Source organism: Pieris napi, chromosome 14 (genome assembly GCF_905475465.1).
Source record: "Pieris napi chromosome 14, ilPieNapi1.2, whole genome shotgun sequence".
Classification (NCBI taxonomy): domain Eukaryota; kingdom Metazoa; phylum Arthropoda; class Insecta; order Lepidoptera; family Pieridae; genus Pieris; species Pieris napi.
Window position 1 is genome coordinate 541,617 of NC_062247.1, and position 21,841 is coordinate 563,457.

Sequence of the window (21,841 nt, forward strand, 5' to 3'; positions counted from 1 at the left end):
CAATTTATTATATATTTCTTCTTTGCAATTGTTATTGGTGACGGAACAATGGCTGTAGCATCTTAAGATGAGAAGAAGAGAAGAGAAGAACTATTTGGTTCTATATGCGGAATTAAGACTTGTTAGTATGGTAAATAACATAAGAACCGTTGTGTCTGAGGTAGACACGATGATTTTTTGATGATTTGACACAAATGGCATGGCAGGCAGGAATGCTGAACGCGTCTTGTCAATATCTAAAAATTTACAAAGAAACAAATGAAAGATTGGAGTGTCACTGGATTATGAATACATATAATTCCATGGAGTATAAGCCACGTAAGCGTATGTGTATGAATTGTCATAAAATCAAACACAATTGTAGAAATGAAAAGCTTATCAAATATGAAGCTTAATCTGAAATGAATCTTGCAGACATTACTACAACAAAACAAACAGTAGTTAATACAATACACAATACGACCATTACAGATACGTTTTCAAACTGTCACATTCTCTCTATAGCTTTACGTAGATAAATATTACTGGATGCGCTCAATAAAATGTTATTCATATATGTGTTGTCGTTTTCCTAAATAAAACACACTCGTATGGAAAAAAACATTGTAAGAGAACCGTCCACCGCGAAAGTTTCTCGGTTACTATCTAAATATCGACAGTGAGTTGACAATTTCCCTAAATACATATATCTTATTAGATTTAGACACATCTTAGACATACCTACTGCAATTAAAATTCACAAACGTTACAAGGAGGACAATCAGATAATGGATATATCTTATAAAAAGTATAAATATAGCCTTTATTGCCAATCTTGTTAGTTATATTTTATCATATTTCTACTTAGTTATTAACGAAATTTAGTTAAAGTAAATGTAATTATTATCATATTATTTCCTATTAGACACCGGTTTTTTGATCGTCTTGCTTTTCAGCATAGGCATCCCCAAGTGTTCTCCACAAAGATCTATCTCTTGTTTTCCTCAGCCATGTCGCCCCTGCCACCTTTTTAATATCATCTTCCCATCTACCATCTTGTCTACCTTAATAGAGAGGATATACTTGAGTAAATATAACATGACCTTAAAAAGGCGCTGCGCTAACCAGATACATGCAATTTCCTCACAATCGAGTCACCCGCAATATCTCAGCACACAAATTACCAGGGGACTCTTTGTATTGAAGAAGGCATGGGTCCGCCAAGAATCCGCGAATATAGTGTAAATACATAATTTTGTAGGAATAAAGAAAATAATAATATTTAACAGTCTCCATGGAGTTGCTGAAAATGTCCACAAAGATCTGACACAATCTTGGCACTTGGGCGGCACCATATCTTGCCAGCCACCACCACTATGGGACCAGCTGCCATTCCTGGTATTTCTGTTACGAATAAAGACCTTCAAGATAGGGGTACCACTACCTTAAAGGCCTATAACACACTTGCAAACCGCTTGCTCATTTGCCTAACTCATAAAAAATGCAAAAGTGAAGAATTTAATAAATATAATCGTCATATCTAGTAGTAAACATCCGTGAGCATACATCGTATATCAAATAGGAATATGTAACAAGAATGGTTGTTTTCTATATGTGTATACTGTACGTGTATGAGCACAATACGGGGATTTTGTGAACACTGTGCTCACGTATAATGGAAAATGTAGGTAATATCCTCTCGTCTTATTTGAATCCGAATTTCCCTATTTAATGAGGTATGATTTTTATTTGCTTGGAAAGAAATTACAAAAATAAATATTAGGTATAACAATAAAATTAATTCTTATGAGTTATATTTAAATGATGAAATCCAGAAATAATATTTTTTAAATTAAAATAAAAAAATAATCAATGGCGCTACAACCATTTTAGGTCTGGTCATCAGATATCTGTATCTGTTTCAAGATCATTTGTCAATTTAATATGCAAATACGTGATCAGCCTTCTGTGCCTGACATACGCCGTCGACTTTTTCAGTCTAAGGCAAGCCGGTTTCGTCACGATGTTCGAGCCAGTTCGAGCCTATGTTAAATGCGTACCTAGAGAGAAAGAAACTCCATTGCCACAGCCGGGGATCGATCCTACGACCTCAGGAATGAGAGTCGCACGCTGAAGCCACTAGCCCAACACAGCTCTATAATTATTAATAACTGTGAAAATAATATTATTCGAAAGTTAGACTTTAATAACAGTCTAGAATTCCTTTTTATTAATTTTACTTTCAATAACAAAAATATTGAATAAAGTAAAGCAAATAATATTTTAAGCTTTCAAAGCAAAGCATTTATAATGGCAGTAATAATTACAATGCACCTTACAAACCAAATTCATTAAATCTGCCAGAGGTTCATACAGCTATATGAAAATGACTAATATTATTACGAAAGGATCCAATTGATATTCGCCAAGATACATCAACATCACGTCATTACAATTTAAAAATAAACGTCATTTTAAATCCAACTTTTCAATGACAAAAGAAACGTCGATCAGACAATAAGTAATCAATATTACCGAGGGTATAATCTTAGAGGGGCTAAACTCCTTGGGGGTGAGTACAATAGGTGTTTTTCATATAAACATCCCCTTGTTGACAGTAAAATATGTGTTTTTCCAAAACTCGGACTGACTTTCAGGCGAAATTTGAAGTTTTCCGACGTTTAATAATTTATTAGCGTCTGTTTTGTGAAGTTTTGACTTTGATTTAGTTATTTTGTTACCTACGTATTTTTCTCTTTGGCTTCAAAGAAATCGAAACAAGTGTCATAGATCATTTCGTAATGTCTTCATAGTAAGTACACTAATACTTTTCGAAGCTTTTCCTCTACTTAGTTAAATATTGTTTAGCTTTAACAGTTATTTCGCAGGAGATTCTAATGTAGGTATTTATTCTTTTGATTCTGTTTTTCATAGTTACTAGATTGGTCTGTTGTTTATGTATTTCAATAGTCTAGATTATAAATATCATATCTGGCAACTTGACAATGTCTGACCACGATCAATTCAAGTTTATATCTAAAGAGGTTTTTTAATTTGTCATAAACTGAAATATTCGTGGCCACACACAGTTCTATATGTAAAACAATAATTAGGTTTGATTATCTATGAATCACTAATTGAGTAGGACATAGAAACTTAAATAAAAAAACTTAATATGTATAAGGGAAACTTCTAAATGCCTACCATATGCCTGATTTGGTGTTACTACAACAGTCAATTTATAATAAAAGCATATGATGTGGTTTTAAATATTATAAATGCAATTTCAAAATAACATTCGCCCTTAACTTCACATCCGTAACCACAATGTTTGAAAGATGGCTGTCACAACCGCGATTACAGTTTAAACTCATTTGAGAACGCACGCGGCGGCACGTGGCGTCTGACATTTGACAGCTGACGTGTCAAATGTCACTCTGACAGCGTGGACGGCGGTCACCGTTTTGTTTCCTTAACGTGGGGTCAAGTGTGTTAAACACAATAAAAATATAATTGCATAGGTCTGCAGATTTCCGGTAGTATTCGGTTAAAGGTTGCCTAGGGTTGGCTTGCTTAGTAGCTAGTATGAACTACTTGATTTAATATGAACTATTAATATAAGATATCCAATTATTATAATAGCGTTACGACAAGAATTATTATTTAATTTGTTATGAATTTCACTGTAGAGTTTAGTTCTATGATAAGTACTAAAAGTTAGTAACAAAAGTGATAAAGCACCTCGTTGTTTTAAAAGTTAATTTAAATATATATTTAAACTATATATATGTCACCGTAAAATTGTAAAAACCGTTAGATTGTATTTATCTCGCGATATTGTAAACTGTCGAAAGATTGTGAACCTCAACGAACTGCTTACAAATTAACGTATTATTATTCGGTAGTTATATGAAATTGTTGGGAAGTAAAATTAATCTGTAATTGACCAAAGAAGTTTGAATGATAACTAAGTTAGTGTAGTACAGTCTACCGAATAATAATACGTTAAATTGTAAGCAGTACGCTGAGGTTCACAATCTTTCGACAGTTTATAATCTCGCGAGATAGATTACAATCTAACGGTGTTTACAATTTTACGTTAACATATACATATATTATAGATACTATGAACTCGGCTAAAGATACAAGAAATTATGTAAATTTTCCTTACCGTCTAATTATTGTTTACACATTTCTACATAACTGATAGTCTGTAATACAACATAATTGCAGTTGCATAAAATGTGAACCAGCACGTGCTAGGAATGAAGGCTTTGCAGCGTTATGATAATTTGATTATTAAATGTAATTACAGTTTGAGCTAATTGCTTCAGAAGTCTACATTGGAGACATGTTTAACATCAATAGCAATTTCGTACGTATGCTACTTTTTCATTATTACGAATGAATATATATTAGGCTTCTTATTTTTTTATGTTTTTGTATGTAAGTATTAAATACACACTTTGACTGTACTATTCAAAACATTCATTGAATGAAACAGTGGCAACAAATCACGAATTTTTACTGATTTATAAAATTAAAAACTACATCAGGCGAAACGTCTCATCATTTCTAAAATCATGGTTATTTTTTATTATGTACATACAGCCAACTCAAAGATTAATTTTTAAATAATTATCTCTTATAAACAATGCTCTATACATATAGTCAAAAATTTTCTTAAGGATTCTAGAACATGGGCTAAAACAGCATAATTTCTAGAGTATGTCAAGAGCACAACAGACTTTTCGTGGTCTCCGGAGCAGACTACACCGTTGGTTGGTTGGGCTGTAGAGATGAAAGAACTTAATCTGGCTTATTAAGCACAATTGTCAGTCAATTGTCAGTCAATTGTGTCTGCCTTTATCTTATAAATAAAAATAATAATAATAATAATCTTTATTTTCTTCTCTCACATATACATACAAGGTTATTATGATTAGACTAAGATGATAACATTAGGAAGTGTATGTGAGAGACTAGTCTCTGTAACAGGAGACCTGAGTGACAGATAGCCAGCCTCTCCACCACCGGACCGGAACACGTACAATCAGGTCGTTGTCATAAGATACAATAGAAGAAAATAAGTATTAAGTGCTAAAAGAAAACATTGCAAACGGAGTCGTAAAAATAAATTTGGTGTGTGTTTGTGTGTGTATGTGTGTGTGTGTGTGTCACTCTCTCTCTAAGTGTGTGTGTGCGTTCGTGGGTGTGTGTATATGTGTGGTTGAATGGGTGTGTTACAGAATAACAGTTATTAAATCTTCTGTTTCATCATAACTCAACGTCTTCAGCCAAGTAGTAACCATTTTTTTACATTCATATATAGATAGAGGATAATTAAAAATATATAAACAAAGCATTACATTTTCTGGGTTTCAGGCTCTTAATACTCGTATAATGACAACACCATAGATAGAGTTAGATAACTATAAAAAGGGCATATAAAAGTAATCCATTGTTATGCAGTCATACGCACCGTTGTGTATTTATTAGTATTGATTGTGTTTGCAGAAAAAACAATCCTGCATCCGACGCTCGTATTTATTTTGCCTCGTTTTGTCATAATAATGCGCATTGATAGGGGAGAAGGTGTTTATTATACATGCTGTTCTATTTTAACAACATAATTAGTAATTTATACGCCGTCTTATATCATAAACGTAAATTAATGTTGATATATTATTATTACTATGTAGGTGAAGAATATTGTAAATACTGTAAGTATGTTATATTTGAGTGTTTGAAATGATTTTTTTTTGTCACAACGTCGTTAAGACCCGCTGTACAAAAAAATTTAAGTAGCGTAGGCAAAATGCACAACAGAATTCAAGCAGATCACGCACAATGGGTGGTCCTCTGCCTGATATGAATGATCATGAAGCCATGCAGAGATTCTTCCTGCAACAGAGTCAACTGGGAGAAGAATTGCTGGCAGCTGGTGATCTAGAGGCAGGTGTGGAACATCTAGGACAGGCGGTGGCGTATGTGGACAGACACAACAATTACCTACTCTTTAGTATGCCTATTTCCGAACCAATTCAACTTACGGTCCTTTAAGATAAGAGCGTTCCAATTCTTAAAATGCTGGCTGCGCACTTGCGAGCCTACTGGCAGTGTGCCCCCTTTTCTATAAAAAATAGTCAACATAACTGAACCGCAAAAGGAATTCTTGTGAATGTAATGTTCTAATGTAAATTGATCAGCCTGTATAAGCTCACCTACACAAGAGGTCCCGCGCAATTGTTTATGTTATTTCAACGTATTTTGCCCCACAATGATTCCGCTTGTTTTCTTACAAAATCACTACCCTGCCAGTGATATCTATCAACTTGCATATTTCAATGAGTATGGGGGCTACTGTAAGGCGTGCTATACATGAGAGTGTAAAACGAGGTTCTTCCAATTCTAAGCCTACCTTCGTGGGTACAGCTTAATTTCTTGTAGCTTAAAAACTTAGATAAATTGAGCATTCTCAGCAGTGTTGGCCTAGTGACTTTAGCGTGCGGTCGAAGGTTCAATAGCCGACTGTGCACAAATGGACTTTCTTTCAACGGTGAAAGAAAACATCGTGAGGAAACCGGCTTGACTTAGACTCAAAAAGTCGATGGCGTGTGTCAGGCACAGGAGGATGATCATATACTTGCTTATCAGATTGACAAATGACCATGAAACTGATCTATAGCCCAGACCTAAAAAGGTTCCCTGGTTTATTTTGAGCGTTCCATGGTTTGAAAACTTTCTGATACAATCCATATTCCAGAAAGTAACGTGTGTGTATAGGGTCAAGTCAAAGTAGAATTATGTTTGGTTTGAGATTCCGTATTCAGGCCTATTCATTTCCTATTGCGGGCTTAGATGTTTTCAATACCTATAATAATATTAATATTATAAAAATCTCTTTTTTGTACGTTCTCGACTAATATTTTTATCGCATTAAATAAAGAAGCATGGCGTATATATTCTCAATTTAATGAAACGTTCGTGAGTAGAATGCCAAATTAATTGCAGTATTATTTCACACTCATAATATTAAAAATTATTTGTTTTTATAAAGGGTTCATAGTGTTATAATGTTTTATCATTTGTTATTATAGCGTTTTATTTGAAAAGTTTATTTTGGATACCCTTTTTAAGAGATTTTCAAATGTAGAGGGGTGAAATAATAAATCGTTGCATTTGTGAACCTAGCAAATAGATCAGTGTGTAATGCAATTATTAACAAGGGTCGTGATTTCTAATGGGTAAACAAAAGATTTCTGGCGGAATTATGGTGAAGTTTGTATAATATTGCAATATGTAGTAAGCCTGGACAACAAATAGCTGATTATCTACAAGTTTAAAAGTAAAATAACAAGAGCAGTGTTGGCCAAGTGGCTTCAGCTTGTGACTCTCATCCCTGAGGTCGAAGGTTCGATCCCCGCCTGTGAATCGGAATTTCTTTCTATGTGCGCATTTAACATTCGTTCCAACGGTGAAGGCAAACATCGTGAGGAAACCGTCTCCTACTTGCCTATTAGATTGAAAAATGATCATAAAACAGATACGTAAATCTGAGGCCCTATGTATGATTTATTTATTTTTAAACAAAAAAATATGAAAGTCATGGGATGTATGTACCTATTTACCTTTTGAGTACGAATTGATGAACATGTCAGGTCAAACTAACTATAAATCTAGTCTATATAGAAGATATATATAAGATTGTATAATAATAATATATATTTAACCAAACAATCATTGTATATAACAAATACAAAAATAGGGTTTCAAAATAAAATATTTTGTGAAATTTTCTAACGATTTATTTTGAGTAATATCTTTCGAAACTAGATTTAACTATACAATTAATCTTAAAAATATTTAAATTTCTTACAATATTCTTCCAATTCAGTTGCCAGCTATCCTGTAAAAATTTAATTTCCTTTTTACCCTATTCCATTTAAAAGGCTCATTCTGACAGACCATATGTGTAAATACATTTAATAAAAACAAACATTCGCTGATCAAAACTACTGCAAGCCTTGAAGACGTCGTATTTAGTATGCGTTTATTTCCATAATTTTTTGCATAAAACAAAGAATATTTTAAATACATTTAAATTTTACTTAGATTTAAGAACAAAAGGCCACAGGCCGTATCGTATTTAGTTAAGTTTCCGCTGAAATTATCGGATATGTCATAAAATATTACAACTAACAAACAACAAATTATGAATTTAAAAAGTTTGATTTTAATATAAATTAAGGCACCTGCTGGCCTGCAACAGATATATAGAAGTGTTGGAGGCTACAGCGTGCCAATCTCGTCCCTGAGGTCGTAGGTTCGATCCCCGGCTGTGCACCAATTAACTTAATAAATAATAAGCCTTAGTAAAAGACTAGCACGCCTTACACCCAAAGAAGTTAACGGCGTGTGCCAGACGCAAAAGGCTGATCACCTTGCCTATCATGCCTTATTATTAGAAAAATTATCATAAGATACAGAAACTTGGGACCACGACCTAAGGTGGTAGCGCCACTTTCTTTATCTCAAAGATACATTTTCATCAGCAATATCCTTCTATGATAAGACCCTCAGCACTTATCGTGTCCCTTTATTTTTTTAGCTTGTTTTAAGTACAGCCTGTAACACGCAATCATTATTTAAATAATTTTCTTTTTAATTATGGAATGACAAGTTCAAAATGTATATATTTTAAGACATATACGAATCTAGGTATATTATTTAATTATTGGTGCATCACTGTCATAAATGTGGTATGGCAACAAATTAAATGCAATTGTTTCATACATAGCCAAAGAATTATGCTTGAATTTGTCAAATTTAAGTTCAAATTCATTCCATAATTAATTGTACTATGTTGTGGCACAATAAAATAACAATTATAACAGATTATACCTCAAGATCTTATATTAATTTTAATAATAAATTATGTCTAATTTTCTACATTATTTACAATATATTTCGTTGCGTGAGAGGGACAATCAATTAAAATAATGTATGATATTTCTTGAGTTTTATTATACAGTCAAAACCGTTAACGACGACATCGTTTAGAACAACATACAGATTATATTGAACAAAATCAAAGGTCCCGGCTGAATTATATTGTATTAGGTATTTAATAACAACGACATCGGCTGTTATGATTGTCGGTTTTTACGACTAAATATGAGTATTCCCTTCGATGTCGTTATAGCAGATTTTGACTGTAACACAAAACGTCTAAAATCTTTGACGCTTTATGCAAAATTTCTAGACACAATACTATGATACAAAAACTCAATAAATAGCATAGCATATCTTTCTAAACCTAATTTATACATCTATCAAAATAGATTAATATAGAGGAACGTCAAATAAACAACATAATATAAATGCAATACTTAAAATATCCTCACATATAAAGCAAGGTATATATATATACAATATACATATATACTTAAAAATGCATGATAAATATCTATTTACATTCTCATCAAACGTGATTGTCCATTGTCCTATCCATATTTACAAGCTTAGCTGTCGGGTCAGAAAATTACAGTGAGTGGTCTCCTAAACTCTCCACTTTGGGTACTCTGCGCGTACTGACTCGGGTACTGCGGCATAAGAAGCCCAGGGGACTGATAATAGGGCAGAGACGGCGAGGGATTCGACCCAGTGGAGGAGCTGCCCTCTGGGCGATCGTGCTTCGGTGTGACGTCAGGAGATTCAGTAGAGCGTGGAGAGATACTAGGAGGTACGCTCAACCCAGCCATCGCGGCAGCTGACGCCTCTGAGTACATCTTGCTGATGTCCATGGGATACCGTTGCTGTTGTTGATCCATGTACATGTAGGCTTTAGACAAGGCCGCGGAATCGAGGTATCCTCTAGCAGGGTCGGGGTACATGCTGTAGCTTCTGTATTTGTCTTCTATTGAATATTTTGACATGTCCATCGTACTACCCACCTGTAATGGAGGAAAGGAAATATATTATTTATACCACGAAAAAATAGAAATATCGACAATATTGTACCGGCTTAGTTTGTATGGAATATGATATTGGGGGAACAAATTGAGTGAGTTAGCGTAATAGATATAAAAATTCAGTTTCAAAGCATGCACGTGAGGTTTTGTATAGGGCTTTTTATATTTATCACATAAATGTGATTGATAAAAATATAGTTAAAACGTCATTATCTCAAGTAGTTATTTTGATAAGAAAAATGTAAATAAAAGTATGGATTAAGCCTACGGTTTACCATAGTTATGTCGATATGCGTAGGCGCAGTGTGTTTACTATTTGACTTTGATGATCCGGAGCATCAGGCATAAATTGGATGGCTTTGATAATTTAATTCAACGTTTATAACTTAGATTTTTAATAACTACATATTGTGTTACACATATCATATAACAAATATACATTTCAACAATAAAAAAATATCACGTCGAATCGATAAACTCTCTTTTGTTTTTTTTAGAAGTCGGTAAACAGAGTGTCTTCCCCATAATAGAGACTGTAAGAAGTGTTAGTGGACACTTTCTTATGTTAAATATCCTTTTTAGTAAATAAGACTTAAATTACTTATTAGTCTTAAGTTAGACTAGATCGTAATGTTCCATGTGTCATAATGTTCTCAGTAAAGAGATAATGTATTAAAAAAAATCGTTTTTATAACAATAATTCAAATTGTAATACTTGGACCAAATTCTAAACAAATCCTATCGTTTTAAGAATTTTTTGATCATATAGACCAAGTATGATAAGAACAATCTAGCTAAACGATTTTAAAAATAATACAGAAGAAATACGTTTACTAAGAACAGTATAAATCTATATATGTAATATGTATTATATAAAAAAATAGAAATTTTTAACTACAAGGTACGATTATTCCTCCGATTTTATAAATTTGTCTCGCTCACTATACATTTTTGACACACTGCTAAATAGTTCGGGTAACACACACTATTTAATGATTATAATTTAGTCTTTATAGACGAAATCAAAATATTGACAAATCAGCACCTAACATTAATTTCATAAGCGGATTATCGTTTGTAATCTATGAACGAATACGGAAAAAAACCATTCTCACACATCTCATTTAAAATAAAGCTCTATACAGATTGAATAGAATTGAAAATCCTTTGATAAATGTTGTATTGTGTAACAAATCACAGTTAACAAAGCGCTCGAATAAAGCTGCGAGTTTTAAATTTTTTAATGAAGTGAGCCGCACAATATCGTGAGGTAAATAGCCGTTTGTGTGACACAGTGTTATAAAGTTTGTAATGGATTGAACTATTATAAAAAATACTTCTTTATATGACAAATAAAGCCATTTTACTATGTTATTGACATATTTAGCAATATGAATGAGCACACTTTTATCATGATCACGGAAGCAATAAAAACGATTTTATGTCAAAAATATTTACATATAATACATTTATTTAAAAAGAAAATAGAGTAGGTATGATAACGTTCTTCACCTACATAAAAAAGATAACTGAAACAAATTTAAAAAGTTTTTTTCCCTGTCTGTACCTTTAAAATATAATATTGTAAATGCTCTTCATTTACTGTACAATCATTAAATCACTGGCGCTACCTTTTTAGGTCTGGGCCTCAGATTTATGTATCTGTTTCATGATCATTTGTCAATCTAATAGGCGTAGGTGAACAGCCTCCTGTGTCTGCCACACGCCGTCCACTTTTAGGGTCTAAGGCAAATTCGGTTTCCTCACATTTTTTCCTTTACCGTTCGAGGCAATGTTATTATTTTTCAATTTTAAGTACTAATGCGATACTATAATCGCATATAACGTTCAAAAACGTATATATGAGCTTTATTTTACAACCCGTAACATTTTGTTGTCCATTCTTTATACCCGTGAGTCCTTTCGTGTTAAGGTATAACCTATGGTCGAGAGTCGGTGTTAAATCAGGATTAGTCAGACACCGAGACGTCGGCTTTACTGCCCTGTGCTTACCGCATTCAATATGACACATATTTCATACATTTTATAGATTTTTTAGTTAAACTTATACAGGTTCAATAGAATTGTAAAAATTGTTTATAGGAATATTTTGATATGCAAAACTATTTATTTATTTATTTATTTACACGTCGTACTTTAAATATACATATAAAAAACAGGTTACAGAAGGCAACGGGCGGCCTTATCACTATAGAAAAATTAAAAAAGAAATACTCAAGTTTTTTATACATATTTTACGTAGTATATCGTGGTTTCCTCACGATGTTTTCCTTTACCGTTTGCGCGAAAGTGAAATGTGCACATAGACAGAATTGGTGTAAGGGGATCGAACCTACGACCTCAGGGATGAGAGTCGCATTAAAGCTACTGAAACCACTAAGACAATATGACCATGATTATTATAAATACTTGTGGAATATGTTATGAATATGTCTTACATTAGATCTTTAGCGCATCAATGAAACGTTCCAATTAACGTAATAAAATAAATTCAATAACCACCCTAATTAAGCATGAAAACTTAGCCAAACGCATCGATCAATATATTCGATTAACAAAAGTTACAATGGTTCGTTACCGGTACCTGCTAAAACGCAATATCACCGTTTTTAATATCCTCTCAATGGTAGCTGATTATATTGTTTTCGATGTTTAGGGCACGATTCGATACGTTAATCGAAAAAAATCGATCATTCGATAGTCGAGTCTATTAAGACGGCACAATGCGTTGGGGAGTGGAGTTAGGGGTGCTAGCGTTTGTTTTTTAGAAACTATTTAATACTGACCCCAGAGCTGGTGCTTTTCTCGCTCAATGCAATGGCAATACAGTGAGAAAATGCCAGCATTAAGGGTGCCAGCAAACTTTTTAAATTTGTATTTTTAATTATTATTTTTAGGTTAAGAATATTGTAAATACTGTATATTTGTGTGTTGGAAATAAATGTATGTTATTAGTTTGTTAACAATATTGTTAATAATATTTAATAACTACTGAAAGAAGTTAAGTACTAATATACATTTTTAATAAGGCCCGTTGCAGCATTTAATTATTTTCAAGTTTATTATTGTTTATAATTAATGTGCAATAAATGTGTGAATTTAAAAAAAAATCAAATTAGTGTCATATCTATAAATTTATTTGAGCCAGACATCTGATGATTCCATTTAAGATACTTTTTTGTTGGAATTCACATACCCAAGCTCCTGATTACACAAAACTAGGGGTGACATTGAGAATGACAACCCTAACTCCCCAGAGACGGCTACCGAATTAAAACTTTCACTCGTATTAATGAATCGATGAAAGCAAAAGTATGTAGTAGTATTGTTTGCCACTGATTACCTCAACCCTTGTGTTAATCAAGTAAATAACTCCGAAGGACAATGGACGTATTTAGTTTTGTCTGTGATATCAACTGCATAAAAAAAACTCTCGCTTGTTTCGCAACGCAGTTTTATACCGTAACAAATGAGATATATGTAATACCAAGTCGGTCAATTTATACAGTCCCTACTTAAGGGAACTTTAGTATTAAATTATTATTAATTAGCTAACATAAGAACATCGTATACTGACCATATCAATATAAAAAAAAATACGTTTTAAATACACTTGGCAACAAACACATATTTCACAAGTAATACATGTTTTATTAAATTAGATTGTTTAGTGAGGTTGCCAAGCCAATCTATTTATTTAAAACAAAAGGTTATTAATATTGATATGGTCACTATAAGATGTTTTAGGTTAGCTAATTACGTAGCATAAGACAGAAGGTCCCTTAAGTAGAGATTGAACCAATTAACCGACTTGGTATTACATGGATCTCAATTTTTACAGTAGAAGAACTGCGTTGTTAGACTTTTTACAAGTTATGTTTTGATAGCATAATAAATATAAGTACCTACTGTGATATACGGATGGAATCTTAACGTTTAGTTATAATTTAAACCAGATTTTTTTAAACATTAATTTAAAGTGATCACAAGAATTATTTTAAGCAATCACTGTTGGAAATTGCTAACACTCTTTTCAATACATTTTCATCACTAATTCGCAGCTTAACTATCATTTGAGGAGAATGGCTGGACTATATATATTGTTTCGTACGTATGATATGATATGAACGATACAAATAATATAAGAAATGATTTATTCATATCACTAATAATGTAAAATGTAAAATTCCTTTAAAGACAAATTTGCGCGCCATTGTGTGTGGCAGAATATGCGAACTTACGATTGTACAACCTTACACATTTTTGTACCATATTGTTGCAATAAATTATTATTATTATTATTCACTAACAAAAAAGTGTTGAGTATAAGTGGAATATAGTGACTGTTAATTAGGTTTTGTAGTTAGTTTAACACGTTCTATTACAAATAGTAGTATAGAAGTGTATAAATGCAAATTTGTTTACTATACTTTCACGCGTAAACCGTTTTTCCTCTCAGATTGACTTTAATCTTTCGACCCCATCCAGCATCCACTCACTCATATAATCTCGCGCCCTCGCGAGGGTGAAAACATCAACTCGAGTTTAATTATTGTGAAAACATCGATCTAAATTGATTTAAATCTGCCCCTAAGTTGTTTTGTGAAATGCGTTGATTCCTGATAAGAATAGGTTAGAAGGGCAAATCGTAAAATTAGTAAGAAGCGGTTTTATGGGATAGCTGATACTAAAACTAAATAAAACGGTTGGAGTAGACTCTTGGGCCTTGGGATTCAAGTACACAGGCGCTAATTAAAGATTTAAGTTGGCGCCTGGTAGATAGTAGGTACCGGCGGTTTATTTTTTTATTTATTTTCATTATAATACTACACTTTATTTATAATACTACAAACTGAAATTGTATTATTACTCTTTAATGTATAATATTCTACGGTTTCATATTTGTAAATATGTGAGGAACATGTATACTAACAATACAATAATTGACCTATCTGCTCTGCTGCATTGCTTAATTTGTAAGTAATACTTTGTGCCTATTTTAGTATAGTAGTTTTATTCTAGGAGGACATTGTTTTCACATATAATTATTTAACTAATATGTATATACAAAATATTGCAAAACCTATTTTAAAAGAGTACCTAAGTGTGGAGTTTCTTTTCCATTCTTCTCCACACGAAACTACCTTTTGGAAGGGGCAACTAGAATCATCTTTATATTTTATTTAAGGTTCAAAAATGCCATTAGATGGTCTAATTGGAATAAATTATTTGACTCTGACTTTGTGACCCCAGAGCTGGTGATTTAACGAATAAGTATAGTAGACCGAGGCGAATCGGATCACTTTTTCTTTGAGGTTGAGTAAATCATACTAAAGTGCTATATAATGTTATTTTTATTGATAAAATCATAAGAAGTAACAATTACCTATGAAATAAATATTTGAAAACTTAAATCATACATATATTCTCTTAATTAGCTATTAAAAACTAAAAAAAGGAAAATATCCGATTCGCCCCAACTCTCGGGGTGAATCGGATCGTGCACAAAATATAACAAAATTTTAAGGTATAGTGTTAAATAACTTTGGAATCAGTAAAAATATATAATAATAAGATCAATTTTAATTATTGGCACATAATTCACATATATATTATGGTCCTTTTTTTCTGTTAGCTCGTGAACGGTACTGAAAAACTCTTAGCAGCTTTACGCAAGGTCAACTCTTTGTTCTGGACTTAATTTACAGCCTCTTTCATTTTTTCTTGACACCATTCTCCGGTGGTCATGAAATAAATATGAATCAATAACCTCAAACATTTAATAAATCAGTTTAAAAGTGTCATCCAATTCGCCCCTAAGGATATGATCCGATTAGCCCCATAATTAAGACTTTTGAAATAAATATGTTAGACGTTAACCTCTAAGATTATACTTAAAAGCGAATTGGTTCTTCAATATTAACACCTTGCTTAGCAATATAAACCAAAGTAGTTAAATTTTAAGACAAATCCGTCATATGACACAAAGAAAACGTAAGTACGTAACCTTAGATGAGTGCCAAATTGCGACACACACAAAAAACCGAGTGGCTGACGAGCGGCATTGCCACTGATCCACAAGCGCGATCGAAATACTGCTTATGTCGGGAGGTGCTCAGTAAATGGAGAGACACAAAACGCCGGTTGAGTGCGTTCTATGTGAATGTGATATTTGAATTATCAACACATTTCTAATTTTGATCCGATTCGCCCTGTGATCCGATTCGCCTCGGTCTACCCTATTGCAATACAGCGAATAAAAGCTGCCAGCATTATAGGATAATTGCCACAGGGACCAAATTATTTTTAATTTCTTATTTATACATTTTTCGTTAATATATAAATGTTGGAATTAAATTAATTTGTAGATTAAAAGTAAAACCTTTTTGGATATGTCCGATCTTTGAAGTTTTATAAACTGATTTTAAGAGGTTCGGAATTGATTAAAGTTGTGTCAAAATAAGAAATGCTAACGGTAAAAAATACATTTACGTTTAAATTCGCGAGGGCTGGCTTATAGCAAGTGTTTATTCTAACACCTCGAATTGGTAACAGCGTGCCTTAATTGGTCATATTGTTATGCCAATTGCAGTATTAAAGAATTTTTATTCAAAATATATGGTCATAACATTAATTAAGAGACGATCAAAATTATTACTAAATATACTCGAAATAATTGCAGTTATCTTATGATTTTTATCTATGGTTAAGTAAACGTTACCATAGTTAATGGATTACATTATAAATAAAACAGCAAAGGTCTAAAGTTTTGCTGATTTTTTATTTTTTATTTAATTTGTAATGGGTTCCCCCACATGTAATCAAGCCTAACATTACCTATACAGTGTACACATTTAAAAACAAAAGTCAAATCATCTACTTCAATTAGGCCTATTAAAAAGGCACTTTTGAAAGTCAAAATTACAAGTTAAAATATTAAAAAAAATTAATCTAGCTGCCCCAAAAGGTAGTTTCATATGTAGAAGAATGGGCAAGAAAATCCATACTTACTCTTTTAAAATAGTTTTTACAATATTTTGTATACATTGATTTGATAATTATATGTGAAGACCTAGGATAAAACAAAACTACTATACCTACTTAAATAAAATAGGCATGGTTACTCTTTAAGTAATTAAATTAACTTAATTCTGTAAGATCTTTTTGACCGAAAACATTATAGTATTGTTAGGTTAGGTACTGTGGGTACATCATATACTCGTACCATCGTTAAATAGAAAATAAGAAGCCTAATGAAATACGATTCGTTATCATAACAAAGCGTAAAGGTAACTTAAGATGTAAAACCATGTTGACTCAGCACTTTAACTTAATGAAGCGTCGAAAACATGTGATCTAATTTTACCCGATTCGCGTCGATAAAAAAATAGAAAAAAAAACTAAAAAGCGTGTAATGAACGGGGAATGAGTTTACTCTTTATATTAGAGAGGCGCTACAATTCGTTAAAAAATTATGCGAATTAGTAACGCGGTATACTGGTAGGCTTTTCGCTTTGGTTTTTTCCGACCCATACGATTTCTTTTAAATTTTTATAAAGTTCTTTTTCCTGTGTCTTACGAGATTATTTATTAAGAGAAAAAGGTTGTATTTTTGTAATATATTTCTAAAGAACTAAATCAAAAATTGTATCTAAATCAACATTTTTTTTAATCTGAGCCATAAATATCCAGCCTTTCCAAGCTGGGCCGCTACTTTATTAATAGTATAGCTACTAATCAAGTATGTTCGAAATTATTTATAACAATTTACTTTTAGTACTAAGTTACTAACAAAGCGTAGTAAGTTTTTAAATGAATTATAAGAAACTTTTCCAGCGTTAAAGGGTCACTTTTTTTTTTTTTTTTTTTTTTTTTTTTACGTCAGGAAATGCTTTTACGCATATCCCTGCAGAATTTTACTCCAGCAGGGATTATGTGGGACTCAGATATAATATTTACACACCTACCCACTAAAACCTGACGGATGCCTTCGGCTCGCCAAAGGGCGGAGGCAGGTAACAGCTGTGCCCTATCCTTACCCCCGCCAAACGCGAATGCCACAATATCAACGTGACTCCTCCCACGAACAAATCATCAGCATCTTAACTTAGGGCAGACGTGCGAAAGCACGGCGTCGCTGCCCCAGTCGTCGTTTTCTTACCGGCGGAGCATCAGAATTGTTTTCGCGCTGACGCTCCGCATTCTCTTTCTCAGTCATGACGGCCTCACAAAAAGCCTTGAAGGCATTCCATGGGCCGTCATTGTCAGCTTCCACCATTCTTTGGATTATTAGTGGAAGCGACAGATTGCCAACAATGCTATCAGCAAGGACCGAGCGAAAGCCGTCCCAAGCCGGACACTCCTCAACAGTGTGCCTCACCGTATCCTCTCTACAGTCACAATGATGACAAGCAGGTGTCGCCTCTCTCCCAACGATTCGATGCAGGTAACTCCCAAAGCATCCATGCCCAGAGAGAACCTGAACGAGCCGATAGGAAAGCGATCCCCACCGTCGGTCCACCCAGTGTTTCAAGAAGGGACGAATAAGATCAACGGTTTGTAAACCAAACCGACATTCACTTAACTCATCCCTCCATTCTAGCAAAATTAGGCGGCGATACTCCTCCTTCCAGACCTTGACTACCTCCAGAGGTGGGTCAAAACCACCACTCCTGGCTTCAGCTCGTCTCCAAAAAATTTCACCCAAAGCCAAAGCTTCCAAATGCCAAGGCGGAGTGGCGGCTATGACACATGCCGCGTCACAGGATACGGTACGGTATGCCCTAGCAATTCTTATAGCAACTTTACGCTGTGACCGTCTCAGTAAAGCCTTGTTGTAAAAAGACAACTTATCTGCCCATATCGGACACCCATAAAGCGCCTTTGCACGCACCACTCCAGCATAAAGGAGCCTACAACCCCCGCCTGGCCCACCGATATTTGGCATTATACGACCCAATGCCATTGCAGTTGAATCAAGCTTGGGTTCCAGGGCAGCAAAATGAGCCTTGAAAGTCCATCGGGCATCAAGAACCAACCCGAGGTATTTCAACGTCGACTTTAATGCCATATGAACACCATCCACTATTATCTCAGCGCCTCTAGGTGGTGACCTCCTAGCGAAACATATGACATCTGATTTTTGTAGAGCGACTCGAAGACCAAGTTGTCTTATACGAGTCACTACTTCTTCCACTCCAGCAGTAACTAACAAACTCGCCTCCTGATAATTACATCCCTTGGCCGTCACAAGTGTATCATCCGCATAACATATTAAACCTACTCCTGGCATCAGTCTACCTCGAAGGACTGCATCAAATCCAATGTTCCACAAAAGGGGCCCAAGAACAGACCCCTGTGGAACTCCACATCGAACCTGATAGCATCTCCAACCTTCCCGACTTGGATAAATGATCGATCGATCAGAGAGATAAGTTCCTACTACATGACGTAAGTACACAGGCACACCATGATAAAGGAGACCATCCATAATCGCTCTCCAGGGAATAGTATTGAACGCATTCGCAATATCTAGCGAAACCGCCAACACAACCCCACCCCCAGAGACAGTTTCTTCGCACAAGTCCCTTAACTTAGCTAAAGCGTCAATTGTAGAGCGACCACGCCGAAAACCGAATTGAGTATCAGACAGATTTGGACCAATAATCTGAAGATGCTTCTCGAGGCGCGAGACAATTATTCGCTCAAACAGTTTGCCCACCTCAGGAAGTAAAACAATAGGTCGATAGGCCGAAGGTGAATCTACCGGTTTCCCGAACTTCCTAAGAAGAAGCAATTGTCCAACTTTCCAGCTATTAGGGAATATGCCTTTCCTCAAAAGATCAGAAAGGAGATCTCGAAATCTGTTAAATAAACCATTATTAAGAGATTGCGCCCAAACCGTTCCATGCAATCCATCTGGACCAGGAGCGGTTTTTGTGTTTTGAATTTTAAAAACACCAGCCCCTAACTCACCCTCTGACACCTCAGGAATATCTTCTGAATGATCGAAGTCAACATTAATAAAAGGAGTAGAATCACAAGGAAACAACGATGTAACAACCATCCCCAGAAACGTCGGCTCCATTGTGGATGTTAGCGGCGGCCTCCAGGGACGGAGTTTACTCATGACAATATTGTACGGTCGCCCCCAAGGATCACGATCCAAAGAGTTCAGGAGCTCCTTCCATGCCCTATCCTTTGCTTCAGCTATTTCCAACCGAAGAGCCCTTTTTGCTTCTTGATAAGAAGTATATAAACTTGCCTCTTCGTCCGGATCACGATAACTGAGATGCCTTCTTCTAAAACGCGTGTAACGGCGACGCGCCTTAACACACTCCATTCGTAGTCGGGCTAGTTCAGATGACCACCAATAGACGCTTTGCTTGGGTGAGATGGGACCGATCCGGGGCATAGCAACGTTACTGATACGAATCAGTGAGTCCCTAAACCATTCTACCTCAGAATCAATTGTAAAATTTGAAGGTTTGGGATTCCAAGCTTCTACTAAGGATACCTCGGTAAGCGCATCTTTGTCTAGATATTTTCGGGACCATCTAGGACCTATCTCAGATGGAGCAGGACCCGGTAAGCTTACAGTGGAATCGAGGATATCAAAACGAATGTACTTGTGGTCCGATAAAGTTTCAACTTCTGACAACACCCTCCATCCATAAACACGACTTGCAAGAGCAGGACTTGAAAAAGTAACGTCCACAATAGAGCCACCATTCATACGTACACAAGTCTGAACATTACCCCGATTCAGTGACACTAAATTTTGAGTTGCTAGCCAATCCAACAAAGCGTCACCACGTTCGTCAGATACTGGAGACCCCCACACTGTAGATTTAGCATTGAAATCTCCAGCGACTATAAGATCGAGGGGTCGACACCATGAAACCAGACAGCCCAGTTCGGACAAAAACGTTTCAAATTCAGCAAGCGTTTTATTTGGGGAAAAATAAACACCAATAACTGCAATTCTGCCAATTTTTAAAGCAACGCAACCTCTACCCTGCATTGTAGAAGCAACTGACAGCAAGTTGACATCATTTATAAAAACCGCAACAAGACCATCACGGTCACCGACCCAGTTGTTTTTATCTGGAACCATGTATGGTTCTGAAACAATCCCTATATTAACGATCCACTGTGTCAAACTCTGAATTAAAAGGTCTTGAGCACTTGCACAGTGGTTCAGGTTAGATTGAATAAAGCGTAGATCCATTCTAACTTATTACAATTTCTTGGGTCTCCATTATGTCACCGCTTAAGGTTGGTTCTACTGAAACCTTCGTGTTGAATCTTCTCGGCATCTTTTGACTGGGAGCCGTACAAGCTTTCCCCCCCAGTCGATGATCAGCTGTTTTACCTGCCGCAATACACAGAGGACATTGTGGTTTGGATGAACAAACAGAAGCACGATGGCCTGGCTGGCCACACCGGTAACAAGACTTACTACGGTCTATTTCCGCCGTACAACGAGCTGCAACATGACCAGCTTGCAAACAGCGGAAGCACCTAAGTTCTCGTTGTTGCAGCACCGTCACCCTAGCTGAAGTCCAGCCTACAAGCAGACGACCTTCAGACAATTTCTTTGCAGCTTCCACCGGGCATTTCACCCACACCGCAAAGAGACCCGACTTATCCTGACGAACTTCGCCAACTCTAACATGATCGGATGAGCACTCCCCTTTTTTACACACAGCGAATTTTACTTCGTCAGCAGTAACAGAATCGTCTAAGCCTGATACTCTTACCTCAACAGATTTAACAGGCCTCGATACAAGGATGCCCTTCGTACCATACAACTCCCTTAATTTTTTAGCCAAAACATCTGCTTTATCTCCTCCACCTTCACCAGT

General features: G+C 35.0%; 1 protein-coding gene across 1 annotated transcript in view; it reads right to left on the minus strand.

The window, feature by feature from the left end:
* Window positions 1-8,997: 8,997 nt before the first annotated feature.
* LOC125056051 (transcription factor SOX-21-like) overlaps window positions 8,998-21,841 on the minus strand; it is a 48,711-nt gene continuing 35,867 nt past the window's right edge. Inside the window, exon 5 of the mRNA XM_047658913.1 lies at window positions 8,998-9,935. Within this exon, the coding sequence (XP_047514869.1) occupies window positions 9,516-9,935 (420 nt within the window). The 3' untranslated portion in view covers window positions 8,998-9,515. The remainder of the gene's footprint in view (window positions 9,936-21,841) is intronic.